Genomic DNA, 22,364 nt, shown 5'->3' with positions numbered 1-22,364 from the left:
CTGGGAGTTGAAGTCCTCAAGTCTTAAAGTTGCCATGTTTGGGGACCCCCTGATCTAAGGCTTCCTCTCCATTGGCAGCAGATGAATTGACCCCAATTGTCTGGTTAGGTTTAGCCACAAAAATCCCCTGCGACAGTGATGGCAAACTTTTGGTTCGCGTGCCAAAAAAGTGAGTGGGTGGGTGTGCATTAGCGCGTGTGCACGTACCCACACTCATTCCCTCCCTGCACGCATGCACACACCCTTGCACTTCCCACAACCCGCCCCGCATATGCGCACAGGCCTCACTGAAGCCTGGGACGGTGAATAAACGGCCCAAAGGGGAAACAGGAAGTTCAGAAAATGGACTTCCTGTTTGCCTGTTAGGCTGTTTTTTGGCATCTGGGGCTTCAGGAAGCTTCCCTGAAGCCTCCGGAGTGCAAAAAACCCAGCACAATGGGGAAACTGGAAGTCCGTTTTTCTGAACTTCCGGTTTACCCGTTGGGCTGTTTTTCACACTCCAGGGCTTCAGGGAAGCTTCCTTGAAGCCTCCGTAGAGCAAAATAGCCTTCCCCAAGGCTGAAAATCAGCTGCCCAGCCAACCTTTTTCCCCTTGGGTGCCGAAAGTGTATGTGCACTCACTATCGTACCTGCACGAGTGCCCACAGCCATCATTCAGTGCCTGGGTGGTGGGGTGAAAATTGCCTTCCCTGCCCCTCCCTGGAGGCCAGAAACAGCCTGTTTCCCAACTTCTGGTGGGCCCGGTAGGACCGTTTTTCACCCTCTCCATTATTATTATTATTATTATTATTATTATTATTATTATTATTAATAATAATTAAATCTGTATGCCGCCCCTCTCCGTAGACTCGGGGCGGCTCACAGCAAAAGTAAACACAATGTAAAACACAAATCTAATATTTAAAATCTAAAAAACCCCATAATTAAAAAACATACACACAACATACCCTACACAAATTATATACGCCTGGGGGAGATGTCTCAATTCCCCCATGCCTGACTGCAGAGGTGGGTCTTAAGAAGTTTACGAAAGGCAAGGAGGGTGGGAGCAAGCCTAATCTCCGGGGGGAGCTGGTTCCAGATGGTCGGGGCCACCACAGAGAAGGCTCTTCCCCTGGGGCCCGCCAGCCGACATTGTTTAGTCAACGGGACCTGGAGAAGGCCAACTCTGTGACCTAACTGGTCGCTGGGATTTGTGCGGCAGAAGGCGGTCCTGGAGATATTCTGGTCCAATGCCATGAAGGGCTTTATAGGTCATAACCAACACTTTGAATTGTGACATGAAATTGATCGGCAACCAATGCAGACTGCGGAGTGTTGGTGTGACATGGGCTTATTTAGGAAAGCCCATGATTGCTCTCGCAGCTGCATTCTGCACAATCTGAAGTTTCCGAACTTTTTTCAAAGGTAGAGAGCATGGCTTCCTTGGAGCCTGGGGATGGCAAAACCGCCCTCCTCCATCCCCCAGGAGGCCCTCCGGAAGCCAAAAACGCCCTCCCAGAGCCTCCAGGCGTGCCAAAAATCAGCTTGCCAGGGTGCACATGCATGATGGAGCTGAGCTAGGGCAACAACTCGCTTGCTGGCACATATGACTCCACGTGCCACCTGTGGCATCTGTGCCTATAGGTTCACCATCAATGCCCTGGGATGTATGGGGGGAACAGGATCCCAGGTAGTCCTCGACTTACGACCAAAATCAAGCCCAAAATTTCTATCATTAAGACAGCTGTGGAGTTTTGCCCCATTTCACAGCCTTTCTTGCCTCAGTGAATCGTGGGCATTAAATTCGCAACACGGTTGTTAAGTGAATCTGGCTTCCCCATTGTCAGAAAGTCACAAAAGGTAATATTACATGACACACGGAGACACTGCCACCGTCATCGACATGAGTCAGTTGCCAAGCATCTGGATTTTGGCCACGTCACCACGATGGGGATGGTGCAATGGTCATAAGTGTGAAAAACAGTCATAAGTGAAAAACAGTCGTAAGTCACTGTTTTTCCAGTGCCGTTGTAACTTCAAATGGTCACTAAATGAGTTGATGTAAGTTGAAGACTATCTGTACCCCCCTTTTATCCAAAGGCTGGCTGGACTTCAGCACTGCCAGAAGATAAGGCAGCTTTTTCCTCCCTCCATCACCCAGTAAGAATGAGGGTTTCTCCATCTCAGCTGGACTGGGTGGAGGAATTCTGGGAGTTGAAGTCCAGCCCCCCTCACCTGGCCCAAGTGGAGACACACACACACACACACACACACAGCTGTGATGATTTTGCTCTAATGAAACACACAGATGGGATGATGACCTTGCTCCAATTACAAGGCTGGGAATGGTTTTTTCAAGGCTGAATTGATGACATGTGATCCAATGAAGCTTTCTTTCTGGAGGAGTAGGAGAAGTCTATCCGACCAGTTGGGTGGAATAGGTGATGTAGCAATTCAATAAATAAAAATTATATATATAACAGACAGACAGATGATAGAGATATAAAGATAGATAGATGATAGATTAGATAGATAGATGGATGGATGGATAGATGGATGGATAGATAGACAGACTAGAGAGAGAGAGAGAGTAGATAGATAGATAGATAGATAGATAGATAGATAGATAGATAGATAGATAGATAGATAGATATAGATATAGATAGATGATAGATAGATAGATAGATAGATAGATAGATAGATAGATAGATAGATAGATAGATGATAGATAGATGCCTTAGCTTAGATGTCTACGCAGTGGGTTGGACTAGAAGACGTCCAAGGTATCTTCCAACTGTTGTTTTAGTTATTATTGTTATTAGATATAGATAGATGATAAATATATAGAGATAGATGACAGATCACTAATAGATGACAGATTTAGAGATAGATGGATAGATAGATGATAATAGATAGATGATAGTGATGATAGAGAGTTAATAGATGGACACACACACATATACATATATAGGTCAGTGTTTCCCAACCGTGGCAACTTGAAGATATCTGGAGTTGAAGTCCAAATATTTACAAGTTGCCAAGGTTGGGAAACACTGATATAGGTAACATATTTTTGCTGATAATAAAAAGAAACGGGACAAAAAATCACACAATACACACACAAACACACTACACAGAGATATATGTATGTATGTACACACACATATATACATGCATACACACACACACATAAATATCCCTGCTCATTAGAGGGGCCAAGAGAACCTCCACGGCCAGGAGCAGTCTATCTTACTGAGCCCTTGAAACGATATTTCTGGGCTTCACGCACCTCCCTGCCCACAGCCAAATGGGAGGGGGGAGAGAATATGAGGGTGGGATTACAACCCCCAACATCCACAGCCGAGCCACCCTTTGGGGTCATTCGATATTTGGGGGAGATGAAGTCTCCTTCTCTCTCTCTCTCTCCACACACGCACCGCCGCCCACTGCACTGCCAATTGGCTGTCTTAAAACAGGAGCGATGGGCGTTGTAGTCCACCCCAACTGACGTCCGCTGGGAAGCATAGACTCCGTGGTCCGACCCATCATCCAAAGCGGAGAGTGTTAAGGTGGATTAAAAAAAATGGGGGGGGGGGGTGTTGTTCCTGGGGAGGGGAAGGGGATTATGGGTATTGTAGTCCCCGGGTTACCTTCACTCTGGCTCGGCTGGTTTTGCTCCGGCTGCGGGGCTTGACCGCCTCCGCCATCCCGCCCGGCTGCCGCTTCGCCCCTTCTTCCTCCGGGCTTGTTGTTTCTGTGCGGTGCCTAAAGAGGCGGAGGGGCGTGGCCAGGATCACGTGATCGAAGAAGCAGGGCCCTCTAAACGCAGGAAAAGGGAAGAGGCGCCCGCCGGCGCGCAGCTTCCGCCTCCAATGAGAGGAGAACGTGACACCTCCCACCCTTCACCTGCCTTTCGCCTCATGCATATCGGAAAGCATAACCACGCCCACTTCCGGCTTCAAGCCTCGCTTTCTTCCGCCTGAAACGCCAGGAAGAGGAGGTGGGACTTTAACTCCCAGGATTCCCCGGTGGGGAAAAAAAATTCTCTGGATTCTGGGAGTTGAAGTCCACCCCTCTTCCAAGCTTCTGAGAGGCAGAAACGCTGCTTAAAAACACTCCTTAAGAAGAGAATGGCGTATAGGGGCTCCCCTGTTAGAAGGTGGCAGCACCTACAGGGCGTCTGCATATTGGAATAGCTCAGCAAGCAGGAAGGATGGGAGACCACCAGGAAATCCCAGACGAGGCTGGTTAACCTGAAAACGGGAAAGGGACCTGCATAAACACACCAGCTGTCTTACTGTCCCCATTTAACCTTACTTTTTTATATAGAATAGAATCTGAGCCCGGAAAAATTTCCCAGGAAATTTGAAAGCGGCACGAAGGCCCGGCCAGTTTCCTGCCATTCCTGCTTCAATCCCGGCCATCTTGGGCTTTTCTGGGCTGCCAGAGGAGCTTTTGGTGGCGCTTAAGGAGGCTTTGGCAGTTCAGAGTGAACGAAGCATTTTCCTTTCTCTGGGCGCTTGGAGAGGGAATAAACCTCAGCCAGCGCCCAGAGAAAAGAAATGCTCCCTTAAACTCTGGATAGCAACTGTCCTCTTCTTCTTCCTCCTCCTCCTCCCACCCAAATGCCGAGCTTTTATTTCTTTCCAAATGGGTTTGCACACATTATTTGCTTTTACATTGATTCCTATGGGAAAAATTACAAATGTTTCTACTTAAGAACCTGGTCATGGAACATATTAAGTTCTTTAATAGGGGTACCACTGTATAGATTAGAATAGAACATGGAATGGAATAGAATAGAATGGAAAATATGGAGTTGAATGGAATAGAAATATAGGATAGAATAGAATAGAATTCTTTATTGGCCAAGTGTGATTGGACATACAAGGAATTTGTCCTTGGTGAATATGCTCTCAGTTTACATAAAAGAAAATACACATTTGTCAAGAATCATGAAGTACAGCACTTAATGACTGTCATAGGGGTTAATGACTGTCATAGGGGTCAAATAAGCAATCAGGAAACTTATTTTCTTTGTTTATGTTTGTTTATATCTATACCTGCCATCTTGTATGTGTTTGACAAACAAATAATTCAAATAAGACATGGGAAACTGCACTCTTATTTCTGAGAAAACTCTTTGAATTTGTCCCTAGACATGTATCTTTTCCTTTATGTACACTGAGAGCATATGCACCAAAGACAAATTCCTTGTGTGTCCAATCACACTTGGCCAATAAAGAATTCTATTCTATTCTAAGATGTCAATTGGAGTTCAAGGCTTATTTTATCCCTACGCTTTCTGGGAGTGGAGGCCATGAAGGACCGCCCCCTTCGTGGATGTGCAAGGAAAGCAAATTAAAAAAATAAGGTTTCTATTAGTTTTGACATTTTAACATGATTCATTTGCAACGATGAAGGATTATTGCGTCTCTTTTGGGAAATTTTTAGGGCGCTCTCCATTTTGCAAACAAGCACCGTAAAAAATGCCCTTCTCCACACTTTTTTTAAGTCTACCGACATTCTTCTCCATCAATCATCACGGAGGAAGGGGAGTCCTGCGAAGTCATAACATTGCAACGTGGAAGAGTGACCCCTGCTGGTTAGAATGGGAAAGGTTTCTCCTTTAAAAAAAAATATTATTTTATTTACTATTTACTTACCTTACTTATTTACTTATTTACTTACTTACTTACTTACTTACTTACTTACTTACTTACTTACTTACTTACTTACTTACTTACTTACTTACTTACTTAATAATTAATAATAATTATTAATAATAATAATAATAATAATAAATAATAATAATAATAATAATTTATTGGGTTTGTATGCCGCCCCTCTCTGTAGACTCGTAGACTACTTACTTACTTACTGCTTTTAAAACAAGTGTTTCTTCATTTCTTTTCAGATTTTTCAGCTCTGCCTGATGCAAATTCTTAATGTGCAATTTTATAGTCCTTGTAGACCACGTCTATTTTCTTGGGCTTTGTAGAATAATAGAACAACAGAGTTGGAAGGGACCTTGGAGATCGTCTAGGTCAGTGTTTTTCAACCAGTGTGCCGTGGCACACTAGTGTGCCGCGAGACATGGTCAGGTGTGCCGCGAAGCTCAGAGAGAGAAAGAAAACAAGAGAAAGAAAGAAAGAGAGAAAGAAAGAAAGAGCAAGAGAGAGAGAAAGAAAACAAAAGAGAAAGCAAGCAAGAGAGAGAAAGAAAGAAAGAGAGTGAGAAAGAGAACAAGAGAGAAAGAAAGCAAGAGAGAGAGCAAGAGAGAGAAAGAAAGAAAGAGAGAGAGGGAGGGAAGGTGGGAGAGAGAAAGACATAGAGGGAGGGAGGGAGAGAGAAAGAGCAAAAAAGAAGAAAGAAGGAAGAGAGAAAGAAAGGGATGGAGAGAGAAAAAAAGAGGGAGAGAAAGAGGGAGAGAGAAATAGAGCAAAAGGAAGAGAGGGTTTTTTTGTCCAAACTTTTTTTAGCTGCCCACCTCCCCTCAATGTGCCCCATGGTTTTGTAAATGTAAAAAATGTGCCGTGGCTCAAAAAAGGTTGAAAACCACTGGTCTAGGTGAACCCCCTGCTTAGGCAGGAAACCCTACACCACTTCAGACCAATGTTTATCCAACATCTTCTTAAAATCTTCCAGTGTTGGAGCATTCACAACTTCTGGAGGCAAGCTGTTCCACTGGTTAATTGTTCTAACTGTCAGAAAATTTCTCCTTAGTTCTAAGTTGCTTCTCTCCTTGTTTAGTTTCCACCCATTGCTTCTTGTCCTAACCTCAAGAGCTTTGGAGAATAATTTGACTCCCTCTTCTATATATATCCCCTTTATATATATATAAAACATATAGCCCCTCCCTGGCACAGAACAGAAGGGATCAGGTCTGGTGGCCTAGAGGTTAATTCAGAGGCTGCCGGATCAAATCCCAGTAAGGGTGTGGCTAGCTGATGAGGCCAGAACAAGGCCGAAATGGTGCCATCCTAGTCTCCCTTAATTTTAATATATATATATACACACACACACTTAATATATATACACACACACACACACACACACACTAAAACTCCCATTGTGTATTGGACAAAATAAATAAATAAAAAATAATTCAATGCCTGGAGAGGGCGAAAACAGCTTCTTTCACCCACCAGAGGCCCTCTGGAAGCCAGAAATGGTCAGTTTCCCAACTTCTGGTAGGCCCAGTAGAGGGTAAAAATGCCCTCACCCATCCTCTTGGAGGCTCTCTGGAAAGCCAAAAATTCCCTTCCAGAGCCTCCGTGCAAGCCAAAAATCAGCTGGCACAGACATGCACATTGGAGCAGAGCTAGGACAAAAGCTCACGTGCCAGCAGATATGGCTCCGTGTGCCACCCGTGGCTCCCAGGCCATAGGTTCTCCATCACTGCTATAGAAGGATGGCAAAAAGGCAAGAGGAAGTCCAGAGTAAAAAGTATTAATTCTGCTGTAGCTCTTTGGTGGGTGATGTCACTTCCAAGATACATAAAGAAGGGTGGCTGGGAAATAGGAGGTGTGGACACACAACATTGGTTTTGACCTATAAAGCCCTTCATAGCATCGGACAAGAATATCTCTGGGACCGCCTTCTGCCGCACGAATCCCAGTGACCGATTAGGTTCTAGAGAGTTGGCCTTCTCCGGGTCCCGTCGACTAAACAATGTCGTCTGGCGGGTCCCAGGGGAAGAGTCTTCTTTGTGGCGGCCCCGACCCTCTGAAACCAGCTCCCCCCTGAGATTAAAATTGCCCCCACCCTCCTTGCCTTTCGTAAACTCCTTAAAACCCACCTCTGCCGTCAGGCATGGGGAAACTGAGATAACTTCCCCAGGCCTATATTGTTTATGTATGGTGTGTTGTGTGCATGTTTTTAAATTATGGGTTTTTAGTTTAAATTATTAGATTTGTATTACATATTGTTTCGCTACTATTGTTGTGAGCCGCCCCGAGTCTATGGAGAGGGGCGGCATACAAATTTAATAAATAATAATAATAAATAATAATAATAACATTGTTACAAGGAATGGCCGAGACCTTTTGTCGTCCCTAAACAGAAACGTTAAAATCAGGGCTTTTGTCTTCCAGAAATGTTCTGAAACTGCATCTGTGTGTTTGTAAGTTGCCAGTGAGCCTTGGATTCATGTTTTTATTTATTAGCCGTGTTATCTTGGAAATTTAAGAGGATTGTAATGTTGACTCGCTTTTTTTTTTGTTTATTTGAGTTGAAAGGGAGCCTGCAGGTCATCAAGTCCAACCCCCTGCTCAAGCAGGAAACCCTACACATCCCCAGCCAGATAGAAACATAGAAACATAGAAGTCTGACGGCAGAAAAAGACCCCATGGTCCATCTAGTCTGCCCTTATACTATTTTCTGTATTTTATCTTAGGATGGATCTATGTTTATCCCAGGCATGTTTAAATTCAGTTACTGTGGATTTATCTACCACGTCTGCTGGAAGTTTGTTCCAAGGATCTACTACTCTTTCAGTAAAATAATATTTTCTCATGTTGCTTTTGATCTTTCCCCCAACTAACCTCAGATTGTGTCCCCTTGTTCTTGTGTTCACTTTCCTATTAAAAACACTTCCCTCCTGGACCTTATTTAACCCTTTAATATATTTAAATGTTTCGATCATGTCCCCCCTTTTCCTTCTGTCCTCCAGACTATACAGATTGAGTTCATGAAGTCTTTCCTGATACGTTTTATGCTTAAGACCTTCCACCATTCTTGTAGCCCGTCTTTGGACTCGTTCAATTTTGTCAATATCTTTTTGTAGGTGAGGTCTCCAGAACTGAACACAGTATTCCAAATGTGGTCTCACCAGCATTCTATATAGCGGGATCATAATCTCCCTCTTCCTGCTTGTTATACCTCTAGCTATGCAGCCAAGCATCCTACTTGCTTTCCCTACTGCCTGACTGCACTGTTCACCCATTTTGAGACTGTCAGAAATCACTACCCCTAAATCCTTTTCTTTTGACGTATTTGCTAACACAGAACTGCCAATACAATAGTCAGATTGAGGATTCCTTTTCCCCAAGTGCATTATTTTACATTTGGAAACATTAAACTGCAGTTTCCATTGCTTTGACCATTTATCTAGTAAAGCTAAATCATTTACCATATTGCCGACGCCTCCAGGAATATCAACCCTATTGCACACTTTAGAGTCATCGGCAAATAGGCAAACCTTCCCTACCAGACCTTCCCCTATGTCACTCACAAGATGGCAGTCCAATGTCCTCTTGAAAATGTTGAGAGTTGGAGCGTTCACAACCTCTGCTGTTAGGCCGTTCCATTGATCGCTCTGACCGTCAGGAAGTTCTTCCTTATTTACAGGATGAATTTTTATTTATTTTATTTATTTGTTTGTTTTATTTTATTATTTATTTTGTCAAACAATTAAAAGATGGTAATTTGTACAAATAAAACATTAGTAAGTAATGATAAAAAGTAGCGATAGAAGACAATGGGACAGGGACAGTAGGCACAGTGGTGCGCTTATGCACGCCCCTTACAGACCTCTTAGAAAGGGGGAGAGGTCGATTGTAGATAGTCTGAAGTTAAAGGTTTTGGAGTTAGGAGTAGGAACCAGAGTCAGGTGATGCATTCCAGGCATTGATTGTTGCTGAAATTGTATTTTTTGCAGTCTCGTTTGGAGAGGTTGACATTTAGTTTATATCGATTTCGTGCTCGTGTGTTGTTGCGGTTGAAGGTGAAGTAGTCGTTAACAGGTATATGATTTTATGAACTATAGTTAAGTCAGAACGGAGACGACGGAGTTGTAAGTTGTCTAATCGAAGAATTTCAGGAATCTCTCCTTGGTCAGCTTCCATCCGTTGTTCCTTGTCTGGCCCACTGGTGCCCTGGAAAACAGTGTGACCCCCTCCTCTCCGTAGCAACCCCTTAAGTACCTGTATGCTGCTATCATGTCTCCCCTGGCCCTTCTTTTCCCTAGACTGTCCATGCCCAGTTCCTGCAACCTCTCTTCGTATGTCTTGGTTTCTAGTCCCCTTATCATTTTGGTTGCTCTTTTCTGTAGCTTTTCCAGAGTTTCTATGTCTCTTTTGAAGTGTGGCGACCAGAACTGAATGCAATACTCCAGGTGAGGTCTGACTAGGGCAGGGGTAGGCAAAGTGGGCTCTTCTATGACATGTGGACTTCAACTCCCAGAATTCCTGAGCTAGCATGATTGGCTCAGGAATTCTGGGAGTTGAAGTCCACAAGTCACAGAAGAGACAACTTTGCCTACCTCTGGACTAGGGCATTATAGAGTGGTATTAATACCTCCCTAGTCTTGGAGTGTGTTGTGGTTAGCTCTGGCCCAGCTCCTGCCCCAAGGACTGTGGATGTGGGGGAGACATCCACATGCTGCAGGCCTGTTTTGCCCCCGGTGGAATCTGCTGATGAAGGCTCCTCTGACCAAGAAGACATGAGTGACAGGGAGGAGGAGAGTGTGGCAGACACCTCAGAAGGAGATCAATTATCTAGCTCATCCTTGGATTCAGAACAAGAGTTAATGATACAGCCACGCATGCGGAGAGCGATGCATAGGCAACAACAACTGAGAGAGTATTATCAAAGAAAATGAGGCCACCTGTGGTTGGGTGGGGCTGTGGTCATTAGTGAGGCTGCTATAAAGAGCAGCCTGTGGGTTTGGCCATTGTGGAGGATTATCTGATCATTGGGTTTCGTGACTGCTTTACTGACTTTGACCTTTTGTGTGCTGATTTTTCCCCGCTTTGAAACTAAACCAGAGCAAAGTGTGTTTCACTTTGTGAAAAAAGAAGGACTGTGAATTGCCTCACAGCTGCAAGCTAAGTATCACAGAACTGATAAGGGACTTGTACAAATGACCAGTTTGTTTGGAGACCAGTGCTCTTTGCTATACCAAAAGAGGGCTTGGTTTAAGTGTATTTACATTATAAAGAACATTGTTTTGAATTTTCAAACCTGTGTGTGTGTCTGAAATTGTATCTGTGCATTTTTGGGAGGATTCTACCAGAGAGCTCAACAGAACAGAGTGTATCCCCCTGTCGATGCAGCTTATGATGATGTTGGCTTTTTAACCGCTGCTGCACATTACTGGCTCATATTTAGTTGGTTAGCTTCCTAGAGTCCCAGCCGAAGTTGAGATAGAACCGTGTTCTTTTTTGCTACTGGACTTTGCTTTACAATCTATACATATATCACGCTTGTTTGAAACAATAAAGAGAGTTTTATTTCAAAGAAGTGAGTTTTTGAGCCTTGGAAAATTACCGGAGACCGAGAGCCGTTTTAATTTTTTAATCCCTGCAGAAGCGCAAAGCCTTCTGGTCATACGCAGAGGGTGAAAAAGCCCAATGCGCAGAGGGTGAAAAAGCCAGTGGTGCACATGCAAATCATGCGCGTCCAAAACCAGTACACAAGGTAAGTAGATTTCACCACTGAATAAATGAATAAAACAACGGAATATTGGTGTTATTTGCCAGAAAACTAGGTTCATTTTTGCTGTGGAACCATCCTCCAACTTTCCAAAATGTTCACCTCTGATTGTGTTTTTAGAACAATAATTAATGCACCCCCAAAAGAGCAAAAACTCCATTTAGGAAATGTATATATATATATATATATGGAGACAGCTTTTAAAATGCTGCTATTTAATTTCCTCATAGAGGTATCGTCAAATGAAAAGACTCCAAGATCTAGGAAGGAAGAAAAGGATCAGAGGGTGAGAAAAATGCAGACTGGATCCGTCTACAGATAATCCTCAACTTACAACCACAATTGAGCCCCAAATGTCTTGTTGCTAAGTGAGTTTTGCTCTATTTTTCAACCTTCCTTGGCCCAAACGTTAAGTGAATCATTGCAGTTGTGCAGTTAGTAATATGGTGGCTAAGCGAATCTGGCATCCCCGTTGTCAAAAAATCACAAAAGGGGATCATATGACCCCGGGGTCATTGCGACCGTCATAACTATGAATCACTTGACAAGCATCTGAATTTTGATCATGTGACCAAGGAGATGCTTGCAATGGTCGTTAAGGGTGAAAAATTGTCATTAGTCAATTTTTTTCCAGTGCCGTCGTAACTTTGGTCACTAAATGAGCCGGGGTGGCGCAGCAGGTAGAGTGCTGTACTGCAGGCCACTGAAGCTGACTGTATATCTGTAGGTCAGTGCTTCAAATCTCATCACCGGCTCAAGGTTGACTCACTGCCTTAAGCGATTATATAAACTCAGAGATATTCTGTATTATTCTACTTCAGTAATATGCTTAATTAGATAAGCTCTTTAAATTCCTTTTCTATATTATGATTATGATTATGATTATGATTATTATTATTATTATTTAAATTGCCAAACTTACCATCTCTGGGCTAATGGGGATGAATTAAGCTATATCCATCCACGGAAGCATAGTTAGCATCCCCTATAAAAAGAAAGGTGACAATTAATCCATAGGGTAAAATTGTCTGAGCCCAAACTTAAAATGGCAAAACTCTGCTTGATTAACCACCCAGTTGGTTGGTTGGTTGGTTATTTATATAGATGGATAGGATAGAGGGAGGGAGAGATAGAGGGAAGGAGAGAAGGAGGGATAGAGATAGATAGATGGATGGATGGATGGACGGTAGATAGGTAGATAGATAGGGAGAGAAAGAGAGAGAGATCTAGATAGATAGATTGATAGACAGACAGACAGACAGACAGACAGACAGACAGATTAGAGAGAGAGAAGATAGATAGAGAGAGAGAGACAGACAGACAGACAGACAGACAGACAAAGGTAGAGAGAGAAAGAGACAGAGATAGATAGATAGATAGATAGATAGATAGATAGATAGATAGATAGATAGATAGATAGATCTAGATCAGTGGTTCTCAACCTGGGGATCAGGACCCCTTTGGGGATCGAATTACCATTTCACAGGGGTTGCCTAAGACCCTGGGAAAAGACAAATTTCCTATGGTGTTAGGATCTAATGCTTCTATTCTTGGAACATATTTTTACAATCCAACTAATCAGGTGTTTACAGTGGGGGTGTCCCTCTGACCTTCCTGCCAATCAGCTTAAAGTTCTGTTGGGAGAATTGGTGCTAGGCTTATGGTTGGGGGTCACCACAACATGAGGGACTGTATTCAGGGGTCGCAACATTAGAAAGGTTGAGAACCACTGATCTAGATACAGACGGACAGACAGACAGACAGACAGACAGATAGATTTCTATATCACACTTCTCATCTGACTCAGGGCAGTTTACAACAGAATAAATACAAAATTTAAGATAAAAAAAACCGATTTAGGAAATATCACAGAGGTGTAAAGTCTGCTAAGGAAGATCAGGAGATTCACAAAATGTTTATTACAAGCAGCTGGAGACAATTCAAATGAAGGTCAGGAACTGAACGTTATCATTTAAGGACCCAAAATTAACCCTCCCTGCCTTCTAAGGCTCTCTTTGTCCACCATGCAGGTAGTCCTCAACTTTCCACAGCTTGAAGTCATCACAATCATTAAGTAGATCATCACCGGACCAATTCCTGATTTTATGACATTTTTTTGCAGCGGTTCTTAAATGAATCACCAGGAAAGAACACAAGGAAAGTCACCGTCTGTCATGGACTTTTTTTGCTGGAAACTGGAAGTAAATTTATTTATTTATTTATTTATTTATATATTTGACTTCTATGCCACCCAATCCCGAAGGACTCAGTTTCCTGCAAAAATCCCAATTTCCCGCAAAAAACAAACAAACCAGCATATAAACCACGATCACGTGACTGGGATGCTGCAAATGGCTGTGGTTTGATAGTACTGAGTGGCCCAAATGTGATCACATGACCTTGGAGAGTTGGCGCTTCGACTCTGGGTCATAATAAGTACCTTTTTAGGAGGGTGATCTGTTGTAACTTTGAACGGTCGCTAAGCGACCATTCATAAATTGAGGACTAGCTACATGGGAAATTTCCATGCACCTTTTTTTCCATAATGTTGGAGGGAAAGCAGAAGGGGACGGGGAAATTAACAAGCTATCATGAGCTCTCTCTCTTTCCTCACTTAATTTCCATTTTCAGCAAGGCTGGAATTTTTCTTTGGAGTTCTCCATCCATGGTAACCAAATTTGCAAAAGAAAATGGAAGACGTGATGGGGCGTGCAAGGTTTACTCACCTGGTTCTTTGGAAGGGATGGGCATCTGGGGTCTCCTACAGGAGGAGAAGAACATAAGAACATCAGAAGAGCCATGCTTGAATCGGGCCAAAGCCCATCGAGTCCAGCATTCTGTGTCACGCAGTGGCCCACCAATTGTCCATGGGGATCTTGAGCAGAAAGAGAAGGCAAAACCCTCCCTTTCCCTTGACCCTCAACAAATGGGACCCAAGGGAATCCTGCCTGCCTCAACCATCATAGAGGCGGCACATGGACGTCCGTTTCAATAACCATCGATACACTTGGCATCCATGAATCTGTCTAATCCTGCCTTGAAGCTTTCCAGGCTCATAGCTGTCACAACCTCTTCTGGAAGTGAATTCCATAAACCAAGGACCCTCTGGGTGAAGAAATATTTCCCTTGATTTGTCCTCAGTATCTTACTTATGACCTTTAGGGAGTGCCCCCTCGTCCTAGTGTTGTGTGATAGAGAAAATAATTTCTCTATCACACAAAAGAAGGTCTCTTCAGCCTTGGTCTCTTCAGGACCAAGATACAGGTAAATCAGTCCAACCCAACTTCAAACAACCTGGTTTAAGCCAAGCCAGCACAATTAGCTCTCAAACAAGCCTCAACAAAGGGCATGACGTTTATCCTAAATCAGCAGTGAAATCTACTTACCTTCCCTAAGAGTTCGGAAGCGCAAGTGCGCCATCATTCTGCCTGCTTTTGCAATTTAACCAAAGTTCTAACCAGAATCCAGGACACACACAAGCAAGATTTCAATGATTTTTTGCTTCTGCGTATGTTCTTCTGGTTTCTGGCATGCACATATGCGCCAACCAGCTGGTCTTTGCAAGAGCCAGAGCACCAAAAACCACCCCCAAAATGGCCCAAAACCGATTTCCGGTCCGTTTTTGCCCCGAAAACAGCCCCCCAAATGCCTAAAACCAGCCAAAAAACAGGCATGTGCATGCTGGCTAGCTGGTCTTTGGTTTTTCCACGCTGTGGCATGCGTGCATACACGCACAAACGGGCGCATTCCAGTTTGGGCACGCGATGCCGAAAAGGTTCACCATCACTGGCATAAAACAACTAAGTAAATAACTGAAATGAACATTAGGATTTTTTAAACCATGCTTTTTTGTTCTTACGGGCCAGGCGCTGGAACTTGGCTTCTTCTGGGCACTGCGTTCCTCTGTGTGTTATAATAATTTTCGTAGACTACGGGAACTGCAAAAAACAGAAACAATATTTTTTTAAAAAAATGTCAACTTGTTTTTCAAAGTAATACAAAGTAATACTGGCCCACATTGGATAGGATATTATTATTATTATTATTATTATTATTATTATTATTATTATTATTAGTCTTCGGAGAGGGGTGGCATACAAATCTAATAAATAATAATAATAATAATAATAATAATTATTATTATTATTATTATTATTATTATTATTATTATTATTATTATTATTATTAGATTTGTATGCCGCCCCTCTCCATAGACTCGGGGCGGCTCACAGCAATAATAAAAACAATGTATAATAACAAATCTAATATTTAAAAATATCTAAAAAACCCTTATTTAAAAACAAGACATACACACAAACATACCATACAAAAATTATATAGGCCTGGGGGAGATATCTCAATTCCCCCATGCCTGACGGCAGAGGTGGGTTTTAAGAAGTTTACAAAAGGCAAGGAGGGTGGGGGCAATCCTAATCTCCGGGGGGAGCTGGTTCCAGAGGGTCGGGGCGACCACAGAGAAGGCTCTTCCCCTGGGTCCCGCCAGACGACATTGTTTAGTCGACGGGACCCGGAGAAGGCCAACTCTGTGGGACCTAACTGGTCGCTGGGATTTGTGCGGCAGAAGGCGGTCCCGGAGATATTCTGGTACTGAGATTACAATTCTTAGAATTTTGAGCCACTGGTGAGAAATATTCTGGGGTTTGTAAGCGTATTCTGAATTATATATTTTTTCTACCAAAACATGTGTTTCGCTCTCCCCAGGCTCCAAAGTCTTCCCTGGAGCCGGGAGATGGTAAAGACACCCTCCCCCATCCCCCTGGATGCTCTCTGGAAGCCAAAAACGCCCTCCCAGAGCCTCTGTGCGAGCCAAAAATCAGCTGGCCGGCACACACATGCATGTTGGAATTGAGCTAGGGCAACGGCTCGTGTACCAGCACATATGGCTCCACGTGCTACCTGTGGCATCTGTGCCACAGGCTTGCCATCACAGTCCTATACTTCCCCCCCCCCCAAAAAAAATCACCTCCCAATTCCTTTACATGTTTTAAAGACAAAAATTGAGCACCGTTTGGCCATGAGTCCTTGGGTAATGGGCATCTATCTCTTTACCTGGAGGAAGATTGCCGGTCTTGCGAATATGTACAAAACACTCTATGTCGTTCCCGATGCTGCACTGCTCGAGGGCTTTGCGGATCTCTTCGTAGTTCTGTCATAGAGAGGAGAACATGGCTTTGAGTGGCAGGAAAATGACACACCTTGAACCACTCCTTTACTCCCAAATCAAAATGCTGCCGTTGGAGGAGAACTGCAGTACTCTAGGTGGGTCTAACTAGGGCCTTATAGAGTGGTATTTGTTAGTACAAGGTACATGGTTGTTAGGGTTTGCCATTGTAAACTACCTATTGTAGTCTCTTGTACTATCACTTTAAATATTTTGGGCTGGTTCGCCATAAGAGGGCGCCAGTACTCCTTCCCTCAATGTTGCTTTAATGCTCATTCGTTTTTGCTTTGCCTTGAGGGGGGAGTGTGTTTGCTTAGTGCTTATTATATTGTATGGCTTAGTGCTTGTTATGGATTGTTTCTGTTTTGTATATATGTAAATAGTACTTATTAAGCATAACTAAGTCTGTGTCTGTTTTTCTTTGGCTTTACCACACATCCACACTCTGTTAAAATTCTCTGCTCAGTGTATGTCAAAGGTCTCATAGCCTAGCTACACCGAGACATACCAATAGTATTAGCACCTCCCTTGTCTTGGAGTGTATTCCTCTGTTTATGCATCTTAAGTAAATTAAATTAAATTACATCAAAGACTACCTGTAGTCTGAGAATCATCATTATCATCATCTTTTAATGAAACCTTAATCCCTTGCAGGGTGGAGTCTGGTCAAGTGAATGGAGCTGAGATTTTACTGGCCAGATGCCCTTCTTGTTGCCAATGCGGAGTTTTGTTGAGGAGATATATTCTCATTGTGTAGAGAGAGAGAAATATCTGCCTCTACCTAGGATCAAACTCACAGCCTCCTGACTGTGGGGCGAGAGCTCCACCACTTGGCCACCGTCCGCACCCCTCTCCTGTAGTCTGAAAACACCAATGCCAGATCTACAGAAGGTAGGAATAGATGCTCCTTTTCTTACGTCATCATTCTTGACACAACCTTCCGACAGCTGATTGACATGCAACCAAATGGCGTTCCGAAAATAGTTAATCCGCTCGCATTCTTGACTCTCGAAGAACTGCGGGAGACAGCAGAGGAAGATCAGCAGGTGAATTCCTCAAAGAAGCAGATTGATTGATTGATTGATTGATTGATTGATTGATTGATTGAATGATTGAATGATTGAATGATTGAATGATTGAATGATTGAATGATTGAATGATTGAATGATTGATTGAATGAATGAATGAATGAATGAATGAATGAATGAATGATGATTGATTGAATGACTGAATGATTGAATGATGTATGTATGTATGTATGTGTGTGTGTATTAGATTTGTATGCCGCCCCTCTCCGTAGACTCGGGGCTATGGAGATTCTCCATCATCCAGGTTGTCCCCAAGGTGCTTTTTTCAAGAGGCAACTGAACTTTCTGGGGGGGTTTTCTTTTGAAGATGTTTCACTTCTCACCCAAGAAGGTTCTTCAGTTCTGACAGGATGGTGGGGGATGGAGGGGTTTATACTCCTTGAAGAGTATAGTACACTTTGATATTCCTGGAGGCGTCTGTAATATGGTAAATGCTAGTAGCTTTACCAGCAATGGAAACTGCAGTTTAATGTTTCCAGATGTAAAATAATGCACTTGGGGAAAAGGAATCCTCAATCTGAGTATTGTATTGGCAGTTCTGTGTTAGCAAAAACGTCAGAAGAGAAGGATTTAGGGGTGGTGATTTCTGACAGTCTCAAAATGGGTGAACAGTGCAGTCAGGCGGTAGGGAAAGCAATTAGGATGCTTGGCTGCATAGCTAGAGGTATAACAAGCAAGAAGAGGGAGATTGTGATCCCACTGTATAGAGCACTGACGAGACCCCATTTGGAATACTGTGTTCAGTTCTGGAGACCTCACCTACAAAAAGATATTGACAAAATGGAACGGGTCCAAAGATGGGCTACAAGAATGGTGGAAGGTCTTAAGCATAAAACGTATCAGGAAAGACTTAATGAACTCAATCTGTATAGTCTGGAGGACAGAAGGAAAACGGGGGACATGATCGAAACATTTAAATACCAAGCATTGGTATTTTGATCATGCGGACAGGATTGCAAGTGTGAAAAACAATCGTAAGTCATTTTTTTCAGTGTTCTTCAGGGAAGGACTGCTGTCTTTGGAGCTAATGGTGCACGCTCCGATGCTTGATTTCCTTCAAAACCTCCCTCACTTATTATAATCTTCCTTCCTTCCTTCCTTTTCTTCAGTAGGCCTGCGGGCCAGATCTAAACACATAGAAACATAGAAACATAGAAGTCTGACGGCAGAAAAAGACCTCATGGTCCATCTAGTCTGCCCTTATACTATTTTCTGTATTTTATCTTAGGATAGATATATGTTTATCCCAGGCATGTTTAAATTCAGTTCCTGTGGATTTACCAACCACGTCTGCTGGAAGTTTGTTCCAAGGATCTACTACTCTTTCAGTCAAATAATATTTTCTCATGTTGCTTTTGATCTTTCCCCCAACTAACTTCAGATTGTGTCCCCTTGTTCTTGTGTTCACTTTCCTATTAAAAACACTTCCCTCCTGGACCTTATTTAACCCTTTAACATATTTAAATGTTTCGATCATGTCCCCCCTTTTCCTTCTGTCCTCCAGACTATACAGATTGAGTTCATGAAGTCTTTCCTGATACGTTTTATGCTTAAGACCTTCCACCATTCTTGTAGCCCGTCTTTGGACCTGTTCAATTTTGTCAATATCTTTTTGTAGGTGAGGTCTCCAGAACTGGACACAGTACTCCAAATGTGGTCTCACCAGCACTCTATACAGCGGTATCACAATCAATTTTATCAAGTGGCCTGAATGAATCTGTCAAAGACTAAAAATGACCAGCTGTCTGCAAGGAATATAAATCCTTCCCTTCCTCAATATCCAATCAGAGCATCTTGGATGAGAAGCAAAACATATTCAAAGAAAAACCAGAATGTCCAGTTGTCTCTTGAAATAGCACCTTTGGGATATATCTGTTAAGAATTCAAACTCTTAATATAAATTAAAAGAAACAGTTTTTAATCAAAGGCAAACCCATAAAATACACATTACTTTTCTGGTTCAACACCAAAGTAACTGTGGAAATAAAGCGTTTTCTTTCCTAACAATAAAAACATTATAAACAAGTGGGCACCTTATGCGCCATCATACAAACATAGAAACATAGAAGACTGACGGCAGAAAAAGACCTCATGGTCCATCTAGTCTGCCCTTATACTATTTCCTGTATTTTATCTTAGGGTGGATATATGTTTATCCCAGGCATGTTTAAATTCAGTTACTGTGGATTTACCAACCACATCTGCTGGAAGTTTGTTCCAAGGATCTACTACTCTTTCAGTAAAATAATATTTTCTCATGTTGCTTTTGATCTTTCCTCCAACTAACCTTAGATTATGTCCCCTTGTTCTTGTGTACACTTTCCTATTAAAAACACTTCCCTCCTGGACCTTACTTAACCCTTTAACATATTTAAATGTTTCGATCATGTCCCCCCTTTTCCTTCTGTCCTCCAGACTATACAGATTGAGTTCATTAAGTCTTTCCTGATACGTTTTATGCTTAAGACCTTCCACCATTCTTGTAGCCCGTCTTTGGACCCGTTCAATTTTGTCAATATCTTTTTGTAGGTGAGGTCTCCAGAACTGAACACAGTATTCCAAATGTGGTCTCAACAGTGCTCTATATAGCGGGATCACAATCTCCCTCTTCCTGCTTGTTATACCTCTAGCTATGCAGCCAAGCATCCTACTTGCTTTTCCTACCGCCCGATCATCAGGTGTGTGCAGAAAGAAACAGATGAAAAATTGCTTCTACTTACAAACTTTTCTACTTAAGAACCTGGTCACGGAACGAATTAAGTTCTAAAGTAGAGGTACCACTGTACTTTGAAAAATATGGTAAATATTATTAAAAATGTATTCTAGCATCTATTTGGGATGGGAGAGGGGGAAATCCGTTTTCTTAAACCTGTTTGGCTTTCCGCCTCGTTGGCTTCTCCTTTGCTGGTTAAGAAAAATCTTCCTTCCTTGGGTTCTCCAAAATAAACTATACCCATATGTGAAAGTATTTTACATGCAGCTGCTAAATTACAGGCTGAGTCCGCAAAGGTCTCTACCAAACATTCAAAAATATAACTGAATCAGCAACTAAACTGTTGGTTCAGCTGAATATCTTATTTTTTTGTAAAAACAACACAGAGAAGACAGAACGGAACTTAGAAACTTAGAAGGGTGCAGAAAAGAGCAACTAAAATGACAAGGGGACTAGAGACCAGGTCATACGAGGAAAGGTTGCTGGAACTCCACTCGAAACAGAATACCCTACGAGACTAGACTTTCAATCCTGGGCCTAGAAATCCTAGAACTAAGACGCCTTAAACAAGATCTAAGTATTGCCCACAAGGTCATATGCTGCAACGTCCTGCCTGTCGGCGACTACTTCAGCTTGAACCACAACAACACAAGAGCACACAACAGATTTAAACTTAATATTAACCGCTCCAAACTTGACTGTAAAAAATAGGACTTCAGTAACCGAGTTGTCGAAGCGTGGAACTCATTACCGGACTCCATAGTGTCATCCCCAAACCCCCAACTCTTTACCCTTAGATTATCTACGGTTGACCTATCCAGATTCCTAAGAGGTCAGTAAGGGGCGAGTACAAGTGCACTAGAGTGCCTTCCGTCCCCTGTCCTATTGCTCTCCTATATCTCCTATACCTTTCTTCTATTCCTATATCTCTTCTTCTATTCTTTCATTGATATGTTCTATTACTATACCTTCTTTTCTATTATTTCTTGGATATATTTTACTATGAGTATCTCCTCTATAACCTTCATCATGTATTTTACTATGTGTATACAGTATACCCACTAAAACCCTCATTGTGTATTGGGCAAAATAAATAAATAAATAAAAATAAAAATAAATAAACTGGGCATTGATATCCTAGTAAAAAGAAGGGCTAGGGGGGACGATAGCTGCATACAGGTACTTAAGGGGTTGCCACAGAGAGGAGGGGGACACACTATTTTCCAGGGTACCAGAGGGCCGGACGAGGAACAATGGTTGGAAGCTGATCAAGGAAAGATTCAACCTGGAGATAAGGAAGAATTTCCTGACGGTGAGAGCGATCAACCAGTGGAACGGCCTGCCAGCAGAGGTTGTGGACTCCCCAACTTTGGACATTTTCAAGAGGAGATTGGACTGCCATTTGGCTGGGGTGATGTAGGATTTCCTGCTCAGGCAGGGGGTTGAACTTGATGACCTGTAAGGTCCCTTTCAACTCTAATAAATAAATAAATAAATAAATAAATAAATAAATAAATAAATAAATACATACATACATACATACATACATACATACATACATACATACATACATACATAAAAACGGTGCAGACTCCTGCCACACAACTATCTGAGAAACCTCTCTATCACGCCCACCTTAAACATCGCACTGAGAAACAAGATTTCTGCTTTAGTTTGTTGTGTTGACTTTTGCTTACCTCGCAAGCCTTCATGTGCTCATTCTGCCATTCTTCCCTAATCTTTTCCAGAGCGTTGACGTTGTTCTGATACATCCTGTCTGCAAATGGGAAACAACAATAAAGTTATCCAGTTGTGTGCTGCAGCTGCCAAAAAAAGCCAACACAGTTCTAGGCTGCATTAACAGAGGGATAGAATCAAGATCTCATGAAGTGTTAATACCAATTTATAAGGCCTTGGTAAGGCCACACTTGGAATACTGCATTCAGTTTTGGTCACCACGATG

At 42.6% G+C, this 22,364-nt stretch overlaps 2 protein-coding genes across 2 annotated transcripts in view; both read right to left on the bottom strand.

Annotated features, from left to right (window-relative positions):
• Positions 1–3,775, bottom strand: part of EPG5 (ectopic P-granules 5 autophagy tethering factor) — a 111,975-nt gene extending 108,200 nt beyond the window's left edge. Inside the window, exon 1 of the mRNA XM_070743629.1 lies at positions 3,633–3,775. Within this exon, the coding sequence (XP_070599730.1) occupies positions 3,633–3,689 (57 nt within the window). The 5' untranslated portion in view covers positions 3,690–3,775. The remainder of the gene's footprint in view (positions 1–3,632) is intronic.
• Positions 3,776–11,192: 7,417 nt separating this feature from the next.
• PSTPIP2 (proline-serine-threonine phosphatase interacting protein 2) overlaps positions 11,193–22,364 on the bottom strand; it is a 55,899-nt gene continuing 44,727 nt past the window's right edge. The window contains exons 9-15 of the mRNA XM_070736425.1: positions 22,099–22,178; positions 17,518–17,616; positions 16,489–16,585; positions 15,278–15,356; positions 14,145–14,179; positions 12,341–12,403; positions 11,193–11,678 (exon numbers count right to left, since the gene is read on the bottom strand). Of these exons, the coding sequence (XP_070592526.1) occupies positions 12,351–12,403; positions 14,145–14,179; positions 15,278–15,356; positions 16,489–16,585; positions 17,518–17,616; positions 22,099–22,178 (443 nt within the window). The 3' untranslated portion in view covers positions 11,193–11,678; positions 12,341–12,350. The remainder of the gene's footprint in view (positions 11,679–12,340; positions 12,404–14,144; positions 14,180–15,277; positions 15,357–16,488; positions 16,586–17,517; positions 17,617–22,098; positions 22,179–22,364) is intronic.

The sequence above is a fragment of the Erythrolamprus reginae genome, chromosome 2, assembly GCF_031021105.1.
Source record: "Erythrolamprus reginae isolate rEryReg1 chromosome 2, rEryReg1.hap1, whole genome shotgun sequence".
In the NCBI taxonomy this organism is placed as follows: Eukaryota; Metazoa; Chordata; class Lepidosauria; order Squamata; family Dipsadidae; genus Erythrolamprus; species Erythrolamprus reginae.
This window is presented reverse-complemented; position numbering and strand designations above follow the sequence as displayed.